This window comes from Aspergillus pseudotamarii, assembly GCF_009193445.1.
Source record: "Aspergillus pseudotamarii strain CBS 117625 unplaced genomic scaffold BDV38scaffold_9, whole genome shotgun sequence".
Taxonomy (NCBI): domain Eukaryota; kingdom Fungi; phylum Ascomycota; class Eurotiomycetes; order Eurotiales; family Aspergillaceae; genus Aspergillus; species Aspergillus pseudotamarii.
In genome coordinates, this window is record NW_022475023.1 from 89,429 (window position 1) to 109,289 (window position 19,861).

A 19,861-nucleotide genomic window follows, 5' to 3' on the forward strand; every position below is an offset into this window, starting at 1 on the left:
TGAATGATTGGATTGATACCTAAATCACTGCTTGACAAAATGCGGCACCAAGCTTTTACACCAATCTTTCTGATCTTTCTGGTTATTTGCACAATATCTATAGCTTCAGGCTTTCCTCTTCGCAAGCGTCTTCCGCGTCCGTTCGTCGATCTACCTCACTTACGGCACGAACAGCGCCTACAGGAGAACGGCGAACTGAAGCAGTGGCTTCAAAATCAGCAACCCATCATGACCCCTAATATTGCTATGCCGCCTGAAAGGGGCGCTGGTGGGGGAAGCAGGCAGCCTCAGGATTCCGGCAGTGATGGCCTTGTGATATCCGATGTTCTTCCTAAAAACCGTGGCATCAATATCTTTGCTTCTCTTACAAGGGATTTTGAGCCCATCGATTCTCGTTTCAATGATGCAACAAAGAATGTAACCGTCCTTGCCCCCCGCAACAGTGCAATCCAGGGACTTCCGCGTAAGCCTTGGGAGAATCCGGAGGACTATGTACAGTTCGGAGAGGCGAAGGCCTATGAGGGACAGGAAGGGCAGGACCGAGCAAAAAGCAACTTGAAGCGCTTTGTAGAGGCCCACATAGTACCCAGAAGCCCTTGGAATGAAGGGGATGAAGTAGAGACTCTTGGGGGGGACAAATTGAGCTGGACAAAAGATGGAGATAAGATCCTTGTACGACCACCGCTTCGTGTGAAGATTTGACCATAGGTGCTAACATATTCTAGATTCAACCGGGAAATGTTGAGGTTGACAGTATTGCAGAACAAGTTTCAAATGGTGAAGTATGGATTTTGAACAGCGTGATCAATTACCGTTGAATCCGCTTTTACAACTCGTATGTGACGATGTGACGAATAGATATACAGAAATGCTCTAACCAATCGTTGTCGTACTTTGAGCCAAGAAACGACGTACAGCTGCCTTTATAATAAAATGTATATCGCGGTAACGTTATCTGGAAAGTCATTCCATAACTACTCACATTAAGCAGTAGAGCCTAAAGCGGATATCCAGAAAGGCCCGTAAGATACATCAGTTACCTCATGCATCAATTCTGTATATCACTGTTCTTTGAATCCACCCGTAATTTATAAAAGATAAGACAAGAGGGCCTGTACTAATATAGCAAATCAAATGAGGCCCTCCTTTGAAGCAATATTGTGCAGTATTCTGTCCTCAATGCCATCCAAAATGCAAAAATGTTCCATGACTGCCAAATTCTCTGCTTCACTTTGATACAATTTATCGGGATCTTGGCCAGGCTGGAAGGGATTGACCCCCATGGCAGGGTTCATAGTAGCCATTTGTTGGGACATGTGATTCGCAGCTACATAAAGGTTAGCACAAAGACGAGTACTAGGAAAACAAAATACAATGACTAACCGTTGTCGCTACCCAGAATGAATCCAAATACAGATTGAAGGCCAAACAAGTTGAGGAAGTACCATGACAGACTAGATACCCACCTAACGTCCAAGTCCCGGGTCATGACACCAGACTGAAGCATAGACTTGAACCGGATGGTGAGGGGGAACGGCAGTTTAACTGTTACACTTAGTTAGTACGGAAGGTGAAGCGTGGAACAGTCGGAAAACATACGGATAACAAATCCAGAGAAGAAGGCATTGATCCAGCTCATAATAAGAGTCTGCGGGATCATCATCATCATGTTTCCCTTCATCATACCCATCATAGCCTCCATGCCCGCAGGGTCCGTCATCGGGTTTGCTGGGGGCTGACCGCGGCTGGCCGGGTCCTTCAGGAACTCGCCACTTTGATACGCTGAGACCAGATAGTTCTTGCGCATTTCAAACGCATCTTTCGAGAGAACTGCTGAAGCATTGTTGCGGAGATTGACACCGCGCAGGAGTGACAGACGCTCGCGGGATTCGGCCAGAGTAGACGCAGGCTTAGGGGGGGTGTTCATCAAAACCGTAGCATAGTGACGAAGGATACCAGTCAGTATCTGCATGCAAGAGTCAGTATCGCATGAAACTTTGCACTGATTCATTTGATCGAACCTACCATAACAATAGTAATCGGGAACAGGATCCAATAACTGTGAATTGCCATTGTGTAAGTCTCTTTCTCATTGAATTGAAATCACAAAAACTCACAATAAAGCTGGATCCCGAAGGATCGTCTGCTCGACCCCTTGTAAGGCCATGATGAGCAATACTGAGAGCAATGTAGTGGGTTGTTTTAGCTATGCTTAAGGTAAAAAGAGAGCTTCCGACTTGCGGTCCCCACGAGATTGGACTGGGGGCGGGAGTTCACTAGCGCTGAATCGCATTAAGTCAGCTCTCCCCGAAAGGGCCAGCTCGCCGCAACTCCTCGTTGGCATCTATGCAACCAAACTGAGCATCCTCAATCTTTTCCACAAAATTCCTGAAATACTCTCTAATTCCTTGAAGAAATTTGACATTGCAATTCTTTACTTAAAAACTTATACTACAAATGGCGTCAACAGAGGTACATAAAGTGCCCGTTTATTCTGTCAATGGTCAGTAGTAGATGTACACAAAAGAATTACACCACTCGACGCCTACCTACAATTTATGGGTTTTCCACTGTGACTTGGGGAAATTAACAGTTACTAATGATGATTTTTAGATCTCAAATCAACAACAGATGATGCCCTAGCACCGCACTTGACTACCCTACCCCAGCCCTACGCCTTTACTCAAGACCACACGAAGACCAACGTCCGCTTCTTGCTAGGCTATTCTGCCGTCGCCATTGCGGCATTCACATTCTATGCCGATCGCAAGCTAGGATGGGAGGCAACACAGTCAACATGGGTCATAGCGGCCGTGGTTTCGTACTTCATTTTGAATACCTTGCTCACATACTGGATCTGGGCCGTGGAGGCCGGTGAGGTATTTCGTGGGAAGCGCAAGTCTGGTGAAACGGTAGGCTATGTCGCAAGGGATGCACCAATCAAATGAGCTAAGCTAATTATCTATTTGGTCAGATTACCATTCGCTCCTCCACGAAGAAACACTCCCCATTATATAAACTCCGTGTGCAGTATACATCGTCTGCGAACAAAGTCCTCGAGGAAAAAGAAATTGAGACATCTTTCACAACCTGGTTTTCGGCAGATGGAACTTTTCACCCTGAGCCTCTTAAGAAGTGGCTAGCAAGTGAGATCCAGGTCCTGCGACTTGCGGCAAAGGAGAAATGAGAGAGTCAGTAAGGGCACCTGGAGAAGGTAATACGCGCGTCAGGTTCTGTATTCTGAAATAAGGCAATTAGACGTTCAACTTGAGAGTATTCCAGCATACCTCTATTGCTGCAGAAGTGACTTGGTTGCTCTTTGCTGTTTCTGTAGTGTGTACGAGGACTTTATGCATGATGTATTCAGCGAACGACCAGCATTCATCATTCTTATTTCTGTGGTTATTTAAATCTGCCTGAGACTAACCATCCCAAGGGTTCCAACAAATAGACAAGCAGAGGATACTGGTTAATTTTATGGCCAGAGTCCATGTTGTCGGCTTGACGGCCGCGCACAACGCAACTTCTAAAAAAATATATGTAGTAATTCGTCTAAAGAAAGGATGGTAAAAACGAAAATAAGCATAGAAGCTTTATAACCCGAACGGATGCTGAGTGATATGATATCATCTCCCAGTCCAATTCATTGAATAAGCATTAGGTGGCAGCTTCTAGAGTACCTGGGCGCTCGGTGGCTTCAGCAGGCTTCACGTCATCCAATCTCCGATTCTGGATAAGTCTCTGTGGCAAATAGTCAGCATGCTACGGAGGAATACATGAAGCACATCACTCACCAGTAGGTTTCTGAGCAGAACAGCGATTGTCACCTTTCCAGTAGAAGGCATAAAAATAGAGGCTTTCTCCTTAACCTCCGGTCCGAAGTTCTAAGGTAGTGGTATTAGTCACTGCATCATAGGCAGGTATGTTTAGGATGACTACTTACCTTCTCACTCGAGAAGTTTAGACACACAGCACCCTCTCTGAGAAGGCTGGTATCAAACTTGTATTTGTCCCCAGGGACACCGGAGATGACGACATCACACAAAGGCACCACGTCCTGCAATGTCTTGCCTTCCAGGTCGTGGACCTCGTGTCTCCGCTTTTTGATACCTTCACCTCTAGTGAACTTTTGGATACCAGTCACATCCACACTGTAGACGCAGGCTCCATCGTTTGCCAGCAACGCCGCCAGCGGCCGACCGACAACCTCCGACCGGTTCACTACACAGATAGTGTGTCCGAAAAGACGGTTGCCATAGGGCAAAATCGTATTGTAGACTTTGAGGTACTCCAGGATCTTGATAATGGCGAGCGGTGTGCAAGGGAGAATACATTTCTGTCGCTTGGTCTCTGGGTCGAGGAATCGGATGTTCTGGTACATGTTGAAGATGTAGCGATGGCTTAGACCCTCTACATCCTTGGATACATCGACAAGCTGCTGCAAATACTGGTCTTGCCGGTTGTTGAAAATGGGGTAGTATACAATGATGCCGTCAACTTCCGAGTCGACATTGGCAGCTAGGATAGCCTCCTCAAGGTCTTCGCGGTCGACCTGACGGAGAGAATAGCGGAAGCCACTGTATATTGCGGGAAAAGAGGACTACATTAGCTACGAAGCGTGACTCCAACATGTTGCCTCCAAGGGCTCCGAAATCGCAGATTGCTTGAAAAACACAACCCCGAAAAGGAGTAAGTACGAAAGAATGCTCACTTTTCTTCGCAGGTCTTTTCGGTCCACTGGGCATACATGAGTGCCGCAGGATCATTGTTGGCCAAGAATCCCACCAAGTGAGGGGGCTTCTCCAGCGTCTTCACTCCTTCCTGAACCTCAGAAAGGAGGCTAGAAACGACATTCTTGGAGAGCACAACCTTACAGGTGGCCGGCGCTGCGTCGCGAGAGGTAGCCATTTGCGCAACAATGGAATTGGCTATTGAACAGATCAAGAATCTTGTCAAAACTATGCGTCAAGTGGACATTTGCGGAGGGGTATGGAGAAATTTTTTGGACGGAAAAGACTGCTCGCTTATCGATAAAGGAGGCCGCTTTCGGCCCACTGAGTCACCATGGATGGAGAGGGAGATGTAACTTAGACAGCCCCTCCTAGTCATGTACGAGCCTAAATCCATTTGGCATTTAGTAGCTGCGGATCAGCAGAAATTCGACGTAGGGCATTATGCATGTTAGTCAAATACTGCTATCGTACCGTGCGCACATGGGTCCACGGTACTCGCTCCTATACGTGGCATATCCCGGTACAGGTTAGCAAGGGGATACCTAAGTGGGGAGAAAACAGTTGGAAACACTCCCTATAGAATAGGTACCCAGGTTCGACTGAAAGGACGAGACAGAACTCAGGTGCCAATTCAATATACAGCCTTGGACCATTTCACAACTGCTCACCAAGAGCTCTACAACCTAGCAATCTTGCCAGAGACAATAGACAAACAAAGGAAATCATATTCAGGCTGCATACATGGATGGGAACATGGATTGAAAGAGAATATCAATGATGCGCCAAAGGGTATGAGACGCATACAGTCGATCTTTCGTATCTCGTTCCCCAGGTGCGCGAAAGGATCTAAACGTACAGGATATTAATTCGTAGCTTTGAGTTTTTTACCCCCACAATTATTCTGTCCCCCGTCGTAGCTACTTATAGGCCAGGCTGTTACACATGAAGGACTCCCATGATACACCCTCACTGTTTCTTGACCAACCCGAGGCTTCGGTGGAAAGAAAAAGAAAACTGTGGTCTCAAATTGTACAAGCTAATCTTGTCTATACACATAGAGTCAGGAAAAAAACAATACACGGTTGGCTAATCACCCAGTTGCCTTTTGCTCACCTATGCGTTGAAAGACTTGTTGAAGCTCTGGATGACCTCCTTGAGGGAAGCCTCGGTCTCCTTGCTGACCTGGCCCTCCTTCTCGATGGCCTCCTGGATCTCAGGGTTGTTGCTCTTGAGGTGAGCAAGGAAGTCAGACTCCCACTGGAGGATCTTGGCGACGGGGATGTTGTCGAGGTGACCGTTGACACCAGCGAAGATCAGAGGAACCATGTCGGAAACTGACATAGGGGAGTACTGCTTCTGCTTGAGCAGCTCAGTGAGACGCTCACCACGGTTGAGGGTCTGCTTGGTGGCGGCATCAAGATCGGAACCGAACTGAGCGAAGGCAGCAACCTCACGGTACTGAGCCAAGAACAGCTTCAGGGAACCAGCGACCTGCTTCATGGCCTTGACCTGGGCAGCAGAGCCGACACGGGAGACGGAAAGACCGACGTTAATGGCGGGACGGATACCCTTGTAGAAAAGTTCGGACTCCAGGAAGATCTGGCCGTCGGTGATGGAAATGACGTTGGTAGGGATATAAGCAGAGACATCACCACCCTGGGTCTCAATGACGGGCAGAGCGGTGAGGGAACCACCACCGTGGGTGTCGTTCATCTTGGCGGCACGCTCAAGGAGACGAGAGTGGAGGTAGAAAACGTCACCAGGGTAGGCCTCACGACCGGGGGGACGACGGAGGAGCAGAGACATCTGACGGTAGGCAACGGCCTGCTTGGAAAGGTCATCGTAGATGATGACGGCGTGGCGGCCGTTGTCACGGAACCACTCACCCATGGCACAACCAGTGAAGGGAGCAAGGTACTGCAGAGGAGCAGCCTCGGAAGCAGTAGCAGCAACGACAATGGAGTACTTCATGGCGTCGTTCTCCTCAAGGGTCTTGACGAGCTGAGCAACGGTGGAACGCTTCTGACCGACGGCAACGTAGATACAGTAGAGCTTCTTGCTCTCGTCGGAAGAGCTGTTCCAACGCTTCTGGTTCAGCATGGCATCAAGGGCGACAGCGGTCTTACCGGTCTGACGGTCACCAATGATCAACTCACGCTGGCCACGGCCGATAGGAACCATGGAGTCGACACACTTCATACCAGTCTGGACGGGCTGGTTGACGGAACGACGGGGCAGGATACCAGGGGCCTTGAGCTGAGCACGGCTCTTGGCCTTGGTGTTGAGGGGGCCCTTGCCGTCAATGGGGTTACCAAGAGCGTCAACGACACGGCCGAGAAGCTCAGGACCGACGGGGACATCAACCTGGTCAGTACTGTAAGTATATTTTCCACCTCTGAAACTTTTTACATTAAAAGACTACTCACAATCTCTCCAGTACGCTTGACGGTCTCACCCTCCTTGACGAGACGGTCGGAACCGAAAAGCACAACACCGACCTGGCCGGCTTCCAGGTTCATGCACATACCCTTAACGCCAGAGGCGAACCTGATCATCATTAGTCAATTTCCAGTGCAAACCTGAATATCAAATCTACTTACTCGACCAGCTCCTCAGCCTGGACATTGGTCATGCCGTGGACACGAGCGATACCGTCACTGTTGGATAAATCGAATCAGTCATTTGCATTCTAGATATTCGTGCTGTTGATTTTATCGAGGTTTTCGATCATTTTCGATGGTGTTGTTGCTGAATCCAGAATTTTCAATCGAGACTAATTGACCACATACCCGACGGAAAGGACACGTCCAGTCTCGGCAAGACCAGCCTCCTCCTGAACACCACGGATTCTCTGCTCAAGGATAGAAGAGACCTCGGTGGGAGAAGCCTTGGCCTCAGCGGCGTAGGTACGGACCTGCTTAGCAGCACCAGAGACGGGACCGGGAGCAGCCGCGCGGACCTAAAGGGAGAAGCAAAATTTGTTAACATCAGAACACGTCGATCACAACGCGTCAAAACAGGGTAAAATATATTGCGATCCAAGCCCATGTGCTTGACAGTCACTTTGAGATGACTTTCGAGATGGCATAGGCGAAATTGAAGCGATGTCGTCGATGCAGGTAGGGATAGGACTCACCGCAGCGATCCTGCCAGTAGCAGTGGCAGCCGCAACGGTGCGGCTAGACTGCCGCAAAGCGTTTCTGAACATTGTGAATGGGGTTCAGAGGAGTGGGAGAGTGGTTTCTCTGAAAGAGAGATGTAATTGGGGGGAGGTGGAAGAGGAGAGAGGATTGTGGATGGATGGAAGGAGAGCTTTGTCGTCGGGGTTGGGAGGATTCTCAGGACTGCCACTAAACCCAGTTTGCCGAGCCTCAGCAACCTCCGAAGCCGCCCTAGTGCGTTCACGGGACACCCACCCGCCCCAAAAAAACATCGCTACTTTGACGTATCGATCTTACGCCCGTAGAGTCGGAACCATTTGATATAAAAGTATTAGTATTATTTTACTTTAATTCTGAGGATCTATATGATTAGTCTTCCATTGTCATCTCTTTCCTCCCATGTTGTTGGCGTTGGTGAATGATTTTGGCGGTTTTCCGGGTACCCGACACTTTCCTGCGGGCCACCTGGCCATCTCAATTTTCGCTGGTATTTTTCTCGGATCTGCGGATAACTGAGTCCAGCTTACTCATTCCCGCTCATTTTCGTCACAGCAACCACCTGCACGACGACCCTGCCAACAACATATGGATCCGCCATTAACTACTATTCTAGGAAATAGTTGGATCTCTCTGATATCTGGAGGATCCAATTTTCACGGACGTTTCATGTCCTTCTTTAAACCAGTAATTTTCCTTTCCTCTCTTCCCCAAACAATCTGTACACCGCTTCAAAACATTCACCGGCTCGAGCTTCCCGTACCAATGTCTGCACCACCTGAAACCTGAACCAACATAACCGCTAAATTTGGAAGACGTTTTGCTGTGCTATGCCAAAATAACAATATTAGACAGCCTGTCCTATGAGGCAATCTCTAGTCATCTGCAATAATTCCAGTCCCACCGCAGCGACCGGCTGTAACCAATTTCGGTTAATATCAATGCTATCTCGAAGACAGCTATTATTATCCAGCTACTCATTAGAACCTCGAGCTTCGTAGTTCTCTCGAATTCCAGCGTGACTAATTTAATTGCCACCCTTGTTCTTCTTCTCCTTGAAGGCAGCAATCTCCTTCTGAACACTCTGGTCGTATCTCGCCTTCAGTTCTGGGCGATAGCCGAAGAAGAAGAGGATTTCCATCCAAACGAAAAGTGGAGCGAGGAGGAGTGCCTGGACCAAGTTGTCCAGTAAAGCTGGTGCCCTACGTTCGAATGCACCGTGACCGACGAACTGGAGCAACCAGGACACAACATGAATCCCACCAAACCAGTAGTTCATATCAGTGCCATGAGTGGTCAGCAGATGGTTTGCGAACGCCGCGCCACCAATAATAATCGGTGCGATCAGGGCCCCAGCAACTGGTTCCAGTAGAATATAGAATGTTGAATATATTAACGCTCCAATAGTACCGAGGTTGGGGGGCAAGTGCTCGAAACGAAGGACATCAGGAAGGTTGAAGAGGGCTGGAGAATTTGACGCCTGAACCAACACATATGGTAAGCATTATGATTTGCCGGAAGTAAGGGGAAGGAGGCATACCAGGGCAATACCAGTAAACAGAAGTATCGGCACACATGTAATATGAATTGCGACGTTTACCTGGGAAACGATGAGCGATCAGGGTCGCATATGGGGTAGAAACAAAGGGCAAAGTACTGGGTTGTTATGGTAGGCACCATACTGAGAACGTAAGCTGTGGTCCAGTCATCAAGCATATAATAATGCATCATGTGCAGATAAGAGCACTCACGAAAAGGAGCTGCTTCTCCAGGTTCAGAGCCATATTGGTAAATCAGACCCGATGGGTTGTCGTCTCCAAGAAAGGAAATTGTCGATGCTTGAAGGTAACCATGCAGGAGACCCTTTTTCTGCCAGTTAGACTGGATAAGGATTATGCCTGATCAGGCCAGCCAAGAGGTGGAGAATCAGACATTTTCCAATGCGCTACTCGTAGTAAGTCTCCTAAAGTATTCAGGGACAGACGTCATGTGCTGGGGAATCGATGCCGAGGATACGAGGACCGTTACAATGTATTGTCATGCCATTGTCGCTTTATGCAGGAGGGTCTGTGGCAGTTATGTCAGGTGTATGGTATTAGTGTATTATTGATGTTCTGAGGGACCTGGCCAGATCAGGTGACTGCACGCAGCTGATGCTAGAGTCGGCCACAGGCTCAATGTCATGATTGCTTGACTGGAGATTCTCCATAATCAGCGCTCACGCCCACCTTCCTCTAGGTAGATTTTGTTGTCTTTATTCTTTCAGCCTTCTCCATACTCTAGACCCGCACTCTTTCGTCGACTATCTCGGTCGGGGGCAAGGTTTCCATTTCTATTGTTGTCATGAGCTGCTGATATTCTGTCATTGACCTTTGATCGCAAGCTTTGACAACCTTTTAACTGAATCGCTGTCGCGCTCGCTACGGTTTTCCTTCGCTTGCCTTCTTCAGATTCTTTTAACGATTCCTTACCGATCTACTTTGGGGAGCATCTATCCTACCCCACCCGCCAATTATTGAAGTCAAACACATTGGGACAAGCTTATTGACCTGGCACTTATTCTTATTGCGGGCTCTTTCCCTTCTTCGTTTCTCGCGTGGGTTTGAGTTTCTGTGCCATGTTTTTCCTCAAGGAAGAGACCAAGGTCATCACGTTGCACCCGTCCTACTTTGGGCCTAATGTGCGAGAGTACCTCATAAACCGGCTTAATGAGGAGGAGGAAGGACGGTGTACGGGAGATCACTTCGTGATTTGTGTGATGGACATGGTAGATATTGGAGAAGGCCGGGTTCTACCTAGCAGCGGGCAAGCCGAGTACACAATTAAATACCGAGCTATTATCTGGAAGCCGTTCCGTGGAGAGACCGTATGTCGTGGAGAGCGCGAGCGTCCAATTCTTGCTCTCAATTCTAACAGTGCACTCGTAGGTCGATGCCATCGTTACGTCTGTTAAGCCCACCGGAATCTTCACATTAGCGGGCCCATTGTCAGTCTTCATTGCGCGCAAGGTGAGTTTATCAAATAGTGTCTGGAAACATTATGTATGGGGACTAACTGTTTGGCAAGAACATTCCTTCCGACATCAAGTGGGAACCAAATACAGTGCCTCCTCAATACACAGATCACGCGGACCAGGTCATTGAAAAAGGGACAAGTCTTCGGCTGAAAATCCTTGGTGTGAAACCAGATGTCGCGGCAATCAATGCCATTGGAACCATTAAAGAAGATTACTTAGGGTATGTGGCTTTCAACCCTCATTTTTCCATTCGTTTTCTGTTCAGAGGATCACTAATGCGCATTTGCCTATTGTAGACCACTGTAAAGAAAAGGTCGACGAGAAGATACGTTTATCGCATCTAATGATTATACCAATACTTCCGCCAGCAAGCGCTTGAGAAGATTCTGTTGCTTTTGTTACCATCATACAAGAATATTGCGGGAAAGGGGCAAGTGTCCCGAGGGGGGTACAATCATAGCTTTATCAAAAGACACCCAGTCAGTGTCTCCAGCTTGTTATATGTTCGTTCTCAGACGAGAAGACAATCTCACGGCCCGCAACGATGAAGAGCGCTGCTGGTCAGCAGACACAAAAACCAGGCGGTGCAGCCTGTCTGGCGAGCTGAAATAGAGTACGGGGGCAACACGGACCTCCGTAGATATGCTGTCATGGGTGGTGTGTGCCAGTCTCGGACAAAACATGCGAGGCGTCAGTAGCATGTAAGTATATGGAAAAGCAAGAAGACAGATTTATGTGAAGTGTACTTTACTGCCCTCGAGGCATCTCTTATCAACAAGTAAACATCATTACATACGGGACTCGAACGGGGTCGGCCAAATGTTTGTATTGGCTATGGTGCGCGCAATGTTGTAGCATAGAGACGAGATGGGCACGGCATCTGTTCGTTCGACGTCGAAATGGATGCATCCGCAGACTGTCGCTTTGGTTGACCGGATTTGTTACGTTCAGATCGATAGTACCTGGGCAGTGTCAACGATTTAATATTCAAATACAATTTAGTAGGGAAAATTTTAGCATGGGCTTATTATTAGTTTTTGGACTTTTACTTCCCATAGACTCTTTTATACCCGAGGAAGAATATATATATACACAAGTGGATTGGACCTCGGAGTATTGCAAACGGTCATTTCACACAATTCCAATTTCAACAATTAGTAGAGATGTCTTCATCGTAAGCTGTATAGAATGTTCCTCTCTTGAATCTGTAGCCCTTAGGTATATTACCAGTGCAGTTGTGTTTCACCCTGTACCACTGAGGTATACGTTTCGGTACTCCGTATGGGATGTATCATTGAGTTACGTACCAGAGAGACACCACCGAGGGTTTCCCCTATACCCGATTGGAAGATGGTGAAACACTGGTGCGTCTTCCGTGCGTTGAATTTCCCCGAGGCAACATAACTTCTTGTTTATTACGATTGTCCTGTCTAAACTGGACCTCGAGGAAGGGCCTCCACTCGCAGGAGGAGTGAATGTCATTGGGGAGGCGGAGAGGCTCGAATGTTGCATTCAGAAGGGAAAAGAACCCGTGAATGAGAGTGAATACGTACTTGTACATCCATTGAGATTGAGAATCTAATAATAACTACTTGGTAAATAATGAAAAAAAAAGCCACCTCAGGCCTCCTGAAATAAAAATCCACTTATTTCCACCACTCTAACTTACATTCCGAAATTAACCAAATTCTCCGGTCATTGCAATTCTTTGTTTCCATTCCTTGTTGTTATTGTTGTGAGCCACAGGCAGCGAGTGTGGTTCGCGATCCCCTTTGCGACAACCGACAACCCCCCCAGGAACTGCCATTCTTTCTCCAATTGGATCCCTCCCTTGGCTCTCCTCATTCTCTGCTGGTTACCTTATCACTGACGCTCGTTTGATCTTCTGAATCCAAATCATAGCGACCATGTCTCTCCAAGACGTGTACCAGAGATTCCTTTCTGACCCCAGGTCTGCTTCCCTGGCTTCCGATGTTGCGCTGATCTATATCACCACGACCACCAGGGTCGATGGCGCCGAGGCCGTGGTCAAGCACCTCGCCAGACAGGATCATGTCCTCAAAAGAAAGTCCCAGCAGGTGATTGATACAGTCGAGGGCTTGAACTCCCTGTCTCTAGACGTGGACACCACGGTGGAATTTGTCTCTGGCGGCGGACCGTATCTCCCCGCGCTGGACGATAACTTTCTGTCCGACCGCATTGCGACCTTCCCCACGGTATGTCCTCCACTGTTACTCTGTCGCAGTCTGATGATCTGGGGACTTGTCATCTAATTGGTTGATTTTGTTATTGCCAGGTTCACATCGTTCGATTCAACTCCCAGAACCAGATTCAGCAGGTCAAAGTCTATTGGGACCAAGCGTCACTTCTGAAACAGGTCGAGGTGATCGGCTCGCGCAGTCGCGGTTGGCCCATTCGCGATGCGAAAGATCAGGCTAAATTGATCAAGACCGCCGCCTCCTCTGCCCCGGCAATTGATACCCCAGCACCCATGCCCGCGAACAAGCCCGAAGAAAATGGTGACGCGCACAACAAAGTCGTCTCTCCTAAGAGACGCATCAAGGACCCCTATGCAGCAGAATCTCTGGAGGAACTTCTCTCTCCCGGCAAGGACCGAGCGGAACCCGTGCGTGCCCCTCGTGCCCCGGCATCCGCTAAGCCCCCCCAGCGCGATCTGACTGAGATCTTTGGAAATCACGATGACGTCGACATTCCTGAGGCATCCCCTTCCAGAGCCACGCCGGTCGCTCCCAAGGTCGGTGCAGGTAAGAACTACCGGGCTTCGCGCATCTTTGACGATGACGAGACAGTCGCTACCCAAGACAAGCCCCAGCAGATCGCTTACAAGGCTCACCCTAAGCGCTTCGATCATTTTGAACTGGGCGCGGACAACAGTGAGCGTGAGATCAAACCCAAGGTCTCGCGTCCAGTGTCGAGCCAGGGCAAGGGACCTCAGTGGAAATTCGAGGACTTCATGACCCCCGAGAAGCCTAAACGCCAGCTCCGGGGCCAAGAGCTTCGTAGCTTCGGTATCAGCGACGAGGAGCCAGAGACACCCCCAGCCAAACCTCGCGTCCAACCCCGCCGCGACGCGGAAACTCACTTCCAGTTGACAGATGATGTCGGCGATCAGAGTTCAGGCCGGATCATCAGTTCGTTCCAGAACAAGGGTCTCAGCCTTTATAAGAACCATCTGTTCGCCGATGAAGACGAGCCCGCCGAGAGCAAGCCGTCGTCCAAGGATAAGCTGCCCCTGTCCGTAGCCCAGAAAGGCCCATCCCGCAATAAGGACCTCGAGACTCACTGGACCATCACAGATGAATCGCCAGCGAAAAGCAAGGCCGACGAGAACAAGAAGCCCATCGCGGCGGACCGACAGCGGGCCGTCAAAAGTTTGGAGCCGTCATGGGAATCCTATGATCAATCTCCTCAGCCGAGCAAGACCGTTCGTCCTCCTCCACAGCGCCGCCAACTGCGAAGTGTCAACGAGAGAAGCTGGAGCCTTGGCGATAATGAGTGAAGCGATTAACAAGAAACTGGTCCTCAGTACCGTGCAACCCTCCGAACCCCGAACCCCTTGACGAAAGTACCGAATGATTCTATTCAGCAGACCATATTCACCACAGTTCGAGCCGTCATCATGGCGAGAGCCTTGCCCAATGCGACTTGGACCCATGGAAGACTTTTCTACCTTTAAATTGTGTATTTTGTTCGAACAATACTTGTATTCATTTCTTGTATCTTTCTTACCAGCCTTGTTACCACCTGTTCTGTTGTGTCCAGTTTAGCTAGCTTGATATGTTACCCAGTATGACAATCTGGATTGTGTACTATTCATAAAGATATATTCGATAATGAGACGTTAACGCTATCAATTTGATTACACGCTTATATATTCAACAAAAGAATAGCATGTCATATGGATGTAAGCCTGAAACAAAGATATCCAGATCATGTGGTTTTAACATCGCTTCCAATTGCAGTTTAACCATTCCAACTTCTCACAGTAGTAGATGGTCATTATTTTGCAGTTTATCCAACCACACTGAACTATATGTAAAACATGGTGTCCTGAACACGAGGATGGATTTGCACATCCGCATTTCCGACCTTTAGGCCTGGCCCACTACCCGTGGCCACGCTTCCCGCCGGAGAAGGTTCAAAAGCACTGCTGAGGTAGCAACGCGCCCGAGTACAGACCAGATCCGCATAGTACGCCGGCGGACAGATGCTGACAGCCTTGGTAGCTCTACCGAAGAGATAGCACATATGATGTGTTAGAGCCTCTAGAATATCCGCGGAGTTCTGGTACGGGGGGCTAGGTCGCTGTCGGCAGAAGATCTCATCCCAGACCGTGAAGTAGTGGGCGGGACGAGCGGTGCCCTTTAGCGCCGTGTGAGCCTGGAGATAGAAGTCCCAGTTGCGGGCCTCGGTGACGCCGCGGTCGACGATGGTGCCGTTGCTGGGGTTGCTCGAGCGGTCTGCGTCTCCTTCCTTAGTTGGGTAGAAGCGGGTGTTGTGGCGTTTGCCGACGATGGCGATGGCGATGTGCGGGAGACCTTGCTTTGTTGCGGTGACTGGGTAGGTCTCTTTGCAGGCATTCTTGAGGAGCGGGAGCTCCTTTTGGACAACCAGCTCGTACTGGCCTTCCGATACGCCATCTCTATACACGATGATATTGTCTGGGTAAGCGTTTTTGTGGGAGCGGGCCCAGCGCTTGAGGTGGGCTTTCAGCATGTCGCTCAGGTCTTGGATCATTTCCTCGCGCGATCTCTGTACTCTGATTTCCGCGGGCCATTGGCTTAGACTTGCGTCGACGGAGGCCACCATGCCTGCGACGCTGGGGGCGTTCGCGGATGATCCGGGGGATGGGTGAGTGACGTCCATTCCGACGAGCATTGTTTTGCCTTGTCCGATGAGGCCTAGTTCTTTTGGATCCAGGACTTGGTTGGCACCGCCTAGCTTCAGGTTGACTTTTAGTCCGACGTTCGCGAAGTACTGGGGGCTTGCCCCTCGGAATTTTTCAGCTAGGACGTTGATGTTCCGCACACCGTACGTCAAGTCGCATGCTCTCTTGATGCAGTTGTAATAATCCGCATCGCTGAATGGTAGGATCGAGAGGATCAAGGTGGGCTTCTTGTTCATGAGTCGCCCCACTGCTGCCGTGATTTCGGACTCAAAATTGTTTTTGTTAACAGTTATGGTTTCACCTTCCATGGCTCGCTGTGCTGCAACGCCCATCTCGTTCAGGTTGGCTGTGAATCCTCTCAGGGCCTTGTCGAGTTCCTCCGGGTGAGTGAAGGGTGGCTTGGGCCCATCGACGTTTACCACGAGCCAAGTCCAGGCTGAGAGGTTGGTCGACGTTGAAAACCTGATCGATCTCATGTTCCAGCTGCCGAACTGCGGCTTCACTGGCACGGTTTTTTGCGACTGTCCTGACGCATCCTTGTAGTAGACATTCGGTACTGGGAGCACCCGACCTGGGACAGTAATGAGGCTACAGTCTGGCTGTATGCCGAAGTTCTCCTACCCAGATCAATTAGTAGATGTACTGGCGGAAAGCTAAGTATTACTCGAAGCACTTACATGAGTAGGACTCTGGGGAGAGAGACCAAGCAGCCGAGTACCTGTCGTGACTATAGATGTAGCATTCTCCGGGGGAACGCGGACGGCAAAGTTCAGCATGTTTCTAGTCTGGTGTGGGGAGAGCTTTGCTTTTGCAGGCTGACCTGGCTCAACCTCACAGACTTCGACAGGCAAGTAGCTTGGATTCTCTGTTGTTCCAACATTGATCACAGGCATGTTAGGATCTGTCATTGTACCGTAATCTGCAGTCTGTTAGCTCTAAGCCCTTAGTACACCAGCAAGGAGCACCTACACTGGCGAAAGAAGTCGGCTACGCTGATGTACCTGCCGGCCTGTGCAGGGCCTGCCTTCGCAGGTTTCTTGCCCTTCTTGCCTTTGGCGCCGCTAGATGCGCTCTGGGAGGGCTGCTGGCCAGGAGCTTCTAGGAAGAATTCTACTTCCTTTGGTCCCGCACCGTGTCTGGCTACCCTCGGAGGGCTCGCCTGCGAAACACCATCATTGGTGGTCGCTAGACCGGCGATTGTTTTTATTCTTGGAACGATCTCTCCTCGTTTGTTCTTTCTCTGAATATGTGTTACTCTGACTTTCAGCTTCACCAAAAACCTCCTGAGGCTGTTGATGTCACGGTATCCGCGTTGATACTCTTTTATCACATGGCTCAGCGGTCCTTCCTGGTAACAGGCGATGTACTTGACTTGAACGTTGAGCAAAAGGCGAGCAGTAGCTGCACGAACACTAATGAAAAATCCCCGAAGGGCTTCAAGCCCAGCACCGAGGTCCCATTTCTCACACAAGTCCCCACGTATGGCATAATGCTTGTTCGCACCAACGGAAGCAATCCAATCCTGTATTTTCGGGTGGTTTCCTAGGATGATATTCATCGCTTGGAGCACTTCCGCCTTAGAGCCAAACTGGTCATCAGGATTGGTCGAGGTTAAGTAAGCTAGAAGCTCAGCAGGGTCGAGTCCTCCTGTGAACTGGCACGTAACTCGGTAGACCTTTGCATTCTCAGGATACTCGTCATCATGCTCGCCGCGATAACGAACATCGTACTGATACGTCTCTTCATTATTGAGGATCTTGAGGTTGGTGATCAAAGTAGACTTGTAATCTGTAACAATATTCTTACCCAACTCGGGGAAATTCTGCTCAATCAGGAGTTTAATGATCTGCTGGGCTTTCTTGCCTGTTGGGGCCTTCCTGGTCGCTGAATCAGGCGAGATCTCAACACGGTAGCGGAACAGTTGCGCGCTAGACGACTTCAAGTCAAGATAATTGGCATACAGCGTCACTGGCCGACCCCGAGTACCATAGCCGGGTCGCTGAGGGTACTCGGTTGGTGTGGTTTTCTTCACTGCTAGAGCTGCGGCCAAGGTATCCTCAGTCTTGGTGACCTGAGGACTTGGGGGAGGGACCTGTCCTCCAGGACTCCTACAAAAAAGATCCACCGTTAGTATGCATTTCTGCTGAAACGAGGATGGATACTTGAACAGGTACTTACGTGTATATCCTGGGGCCTTGGTCACGGCCCCCTCTAAACGAACCACGTCCTCTATCTCCTCCCCCCCGTCCCCGATCTGCTCCACGTCCTCGATCTGCTCCACGTCCTCGGTCTGCTCCACGTCCTCGATCTGCTCCACGTCCTCGATCTCCTCCACGACCACGACCTCTAAAATCTCCCCCAGGCGGACCCTGACGGATGGGTAGCTCTGTGGTGGATCCGCGACCGCCACGGCTGGCACCTCTCTCGCCTTGTCCTCTACTACCACGATCGCCTCCTCTGCCCCGCCCCCGTTGGGTATTCCCTCTTTGGGAGGACATTATCCCTTGATGTCGACCAGGGAGGTGCTCAGAAACGGACGGGTCTCATCTAAGTTTAAAAAGAAAATAAGGTACGTAGCTGTTAGCGGGTCGGTTGGAGCAAGTAAAATTGGGGATTAAAGTTGGTGGATGAGCGCCCTTAGGGGGGTTTTAGTACGTCTAATGCCCCCCACATCGAGCTGCAGCGGCGGTAGTAGCCTTGTCCATAATGTGACAACATGTTGTCCATTCACTGAGAAGGCTGTTACCGCTTTGCATGGATGGTACTACTATGTACTAGTGTCATGGCTGCCCATTCGTGGGTGCAGGTCATGTTCCAATGACAATGAAGTAATCTCCAGAAAGGAGGGGCAATGTTGTTTGGGAATGATTGTCGAGTGGTCATTTTGGAACGTTGTTTGCTCCATTCAGAAGCGCCGAAAGGAGCTGTATATCCATTACATCACTAGAAAGGGTCGGGTATTTTCCAGCAGTATTCCGTACCTCTCGGGGCAAATGACGCTTTGTTTGCTCCTCTATAAAGGTCGTTTGTGTTTGAGCTACTAGTAATTAAGTCCCATTATACTGTGATAAATTGGGGGGTTGTCGCCGCTGTTTAATATTACAGAAAAAAGGTAATTTTGAACTATAATGATTGCCTCTGAGTTATTTCGGTATGAAGGATGGAGTAGTATTGAACCAGTGGCTCCACATAACAGCTGTACCCAACTGAGCGAACCATCCATGGGAAAAGTACGGAGTCGTGAATTTCTAAAGGAACTAGGCTTACACTAACCTTCCATGATGACTCAAAACCCATCCGTCTCAGCCACATTCAAACATTTACTGGCAAATAAGATCGTTCTTTGCCCACCCAAGATCAGCCAACTTCGTAAGTCTAGATTCTGCCGAACATGGTTATTGAATTGACAGGCAATGCTTCGTATCAGACCTGCCCAATTCTTTACCTCGACTTGCACAGGGCAGTACAATGTCCTCCCAGAATCTCAAGAAATGTTCTTAGATAGGCAGAATATACGAATAGGGGTTAAAAGATAAATTCAAGTCAAAGAGTGATACTGGAGATGGGCGGCCTGTCTTTGTTTTCCCCTTTCGGCCACTGTCTGCCCCACTGGTATTACATAAGGATATCATCCAATCACAGTTCATCAATCCGGAACAGTGAGCGGACCCAACGCGTGACAGGGTGATAACGGAGATAACTTCTTGCCTACCATACATATAGTTTCATATGATTCTCTCACTAAGCAAAAGCTTAAGGTATCGACGGGAAGGGAGTTCTTGGGTTAGTACTCCGTATATCTTCCGCTTTTCTCTTAAATTTTCGAACGCCTCTACTAGGCACCCAGGGTACCTTGTACAGACTCCCTCTGGCGACTTTGTACTCACTCCGAAGGATCCTGATAAGTATCTCCTGCCCGCCCGACATCTTTGGTCCAACAAGCTTCGCGGCAGGTTGACTAGTCACCTATAAATTGGCCCCTCTTTCTCGACCGTTCTCACCCATTCCTTCTCGGGTTGCGCTCGCGATTTGTGTGAATCCCAAA

The 19,861-nt window shown here is 49.3% G+C and overlaps 9 protein-coding genes across 9 annotated transcripts; 4 read left to right on the forward strand and 5 right to left on the reverse strand.

Annotated features, from left to right (window-relative positions):
* Window positions 1-18: 18 nt before the first annotated feature.
* On the forward strand, window positions 19-1,406 carry BDV38DRAFT_238256 (uncharacterized protein). Its single transcript, XM_032053662.1, has 2 exons — window positions 19-672; window positions 726-1,406. The coding sequence occupies exons 1-2, from the start codon at window positions 40-42 to the stop codon at window positions 816-818; spliced, it is 726 nt and encodes a 241-aa protein (XP_031917021.1). The 5' UTR covers window positions 19-39; the 3' UTR covers window positions 819-1,406.
* Window positions 971-2,234, reverse strand: BDV38DRAFT_217898 (ER membrane complex subunit EMC3). The gene is made up of 5 exons (XM_032052739.1): window positions 2,118-2,234; window positions 2,026-2,059; window positions 1,600-1,966; window positions 1,384-1,545; window positions 971-1,327 (listed from the first exon to the last, which is right to left on the reverse strand). Exons 1-5 carry the CDS (start codon window positions 2,165-2,167, stop codon window positions 1,131-1,133), a joined length of 810 nt encoding a protein of 269 aa, XP_031917022.1. The 5' UTR covers window positions 2,168-2,234; the 3' UTR covers window positions 971-1,130.
* Window positions 2,235-2,372: 138 nt separating this feature from the next.
* Window positions 2,373-3,549, forward strand: BDV38DRAFT_218015 (signal peptidase complex subunit 2). Its single transcript, XM_032052741.1, has 3 exons — window positions 2,373-2,503; window positions 2,614-2,912; window positions 2,975-3,549. The coding sequence occupies exons 1-3, from the start codon at window positions 2,458-2,460 to the stop codon at window positions 3,185-3,187; spliced, it is 558 nt and encodes a 185-aa protein (XP_031917023.1). The 5' UTR covers window positions 2,373-2,457; the 3' UTR covers window positions 3,188-3,549.
* BDV38DRAFT_218012 (methylenetetrahydrofolate dehydrogenase (NAD(+))) lies at window positions 3,095-5,377 on the reverse strand. Its single transcript, XM_032052740.1, has 5 exons — window positions 4,712-5,377; window positions 3,944-4,577; window positions 3,795-3,884; window positions 3,288-3,741; window positions 3,095-3,205 (listed from the first exon to the last, which is right to left on the reverse strand). Exons 1-4 carry the CDS (start codon window positions 4,906-4,908, stop codon window positions 3,658-3,660), a joined length of 1,005 nt encoding a protein of 334 aa, XP_031917024.1. The 5' UTR covers window positions 4,909-5,377; the 3' UTR covers window positions 3,095-3,205; window positions 3,288-3,657.
* Window positions 5,378-5,846: 469 nt separating this feature from the next.
* On the reverse strand, window positions 5,847-7,941 carry BDV38DRAFT_279418 (F1F0 ATP synthase subunit alpha; the record flags this gene model as incomplete). Its single annotated transcript, XM_032059013.1, has 5 exons — window positions 5,847-7,097; window positions 7,160-7,280; window positions 7,334-7,390; window positions 7,523-7,692; window positions 7,870-7,941. 5 exons carry the CDS (start codon window positions 7,939-7,941, stop codon window positions 5,847-5,849), a joined length of 1,671 nt encoding a protein of 556 aa, XP_031917025.1.
* Window positions 7,942-8,918: 977 nt separating this feature from the next.
* Window positions 8,919-9,675, reverse strand: BDV38DRAFT_279419 (2-hydroxy-palmitic acid dioxygenase MPO1; the record flags this gene model as incomplete). The annotated part of the gene is made up of 4 exons (XM_032059014.1): window positions 8,919-9,371; window positions 9,432-9,491; window positions 9,549-9,572; window positions 9,643-9,675. The coding sequence occupies 4 exons, from the start codon at window positions 9,673-9,675 to the stop codon at window positions 8,919-8,921; spliced, it is 570 nt and encodes a 189-aa protein (XP_031917026.1).
* A 444-nt stretch (window positions 9,676-10,119) lies between these two features.
* On the forward strand, window positions 10,120-11,309 carry BDV38DRAFT_218023 (DNA-directed RNA polymerase II subunit RPB7). Its single transcript, XM_032052742.1, has 4 exons — window positions 10,120-10,757; window positions 10,819-10,899; window positions 10,958-11,127; window positions 11,204-11,309. The coding sequence occupies exons 1-4, from the start codon at window positions 10,509-10,511 to the stop codon at window positions 11,211-11,213; spliced, it is 510 nt and encodes a 169-aa protein (XP_031917027.1). The 5' UTR covers window positions 10,120-10,508; the 3' UTR covers window positions 11,214-11,309.
* Window positions 11,310-12,521: 1,212 nt separating this feature from the next.
* Window positions 12,522-14,692, forward strand: BDV38DRAFT_218157 (uncharacterized protein). Its single transcript, XM_032052744.1, has 2 exons — window positions 12,522-13,123; window positions 13,204-14,692. Exons 1-2 carry the CDS (start codon window positions 12,815-12,817, stop codon window positions 14,425-14,427), a joined length of 1,533 nt encoding a protein of 510 aa, XP_031917028.1. The 5' UTR covers window positions 12,522-12,814; the 3' UTR covers window positions 14,428-14,692.
* Window positions 14,693-18,585, reverse strand: BDV38DRAFT_218122 (putative RNA interference and gene silencing protein (Qde2)). The gene is made up of 4 exons (XM_032052743.1): window positions 17,995-18,585; window positions 16,786-17,924; window positions 16,494-16,735; window positions 14,693-16,433 (listed from the first exon to the last, which is right to left on the reverse strand). Exons 1-4 carry the CDS (start codon window positions 18,312-18,314, stop codon window positions 14,958-14,960), a joined length of 3,177 nt encoding a protein of 1,058 aa, XP_031917029.1. The 5' UTR covers window positions 18,315-18,585; the 3' UTR covers window positions 14,693-14,957.
* Between the last annotated feature and the right edge of the window lie 1,276 nt (window positions 18,586-19,861).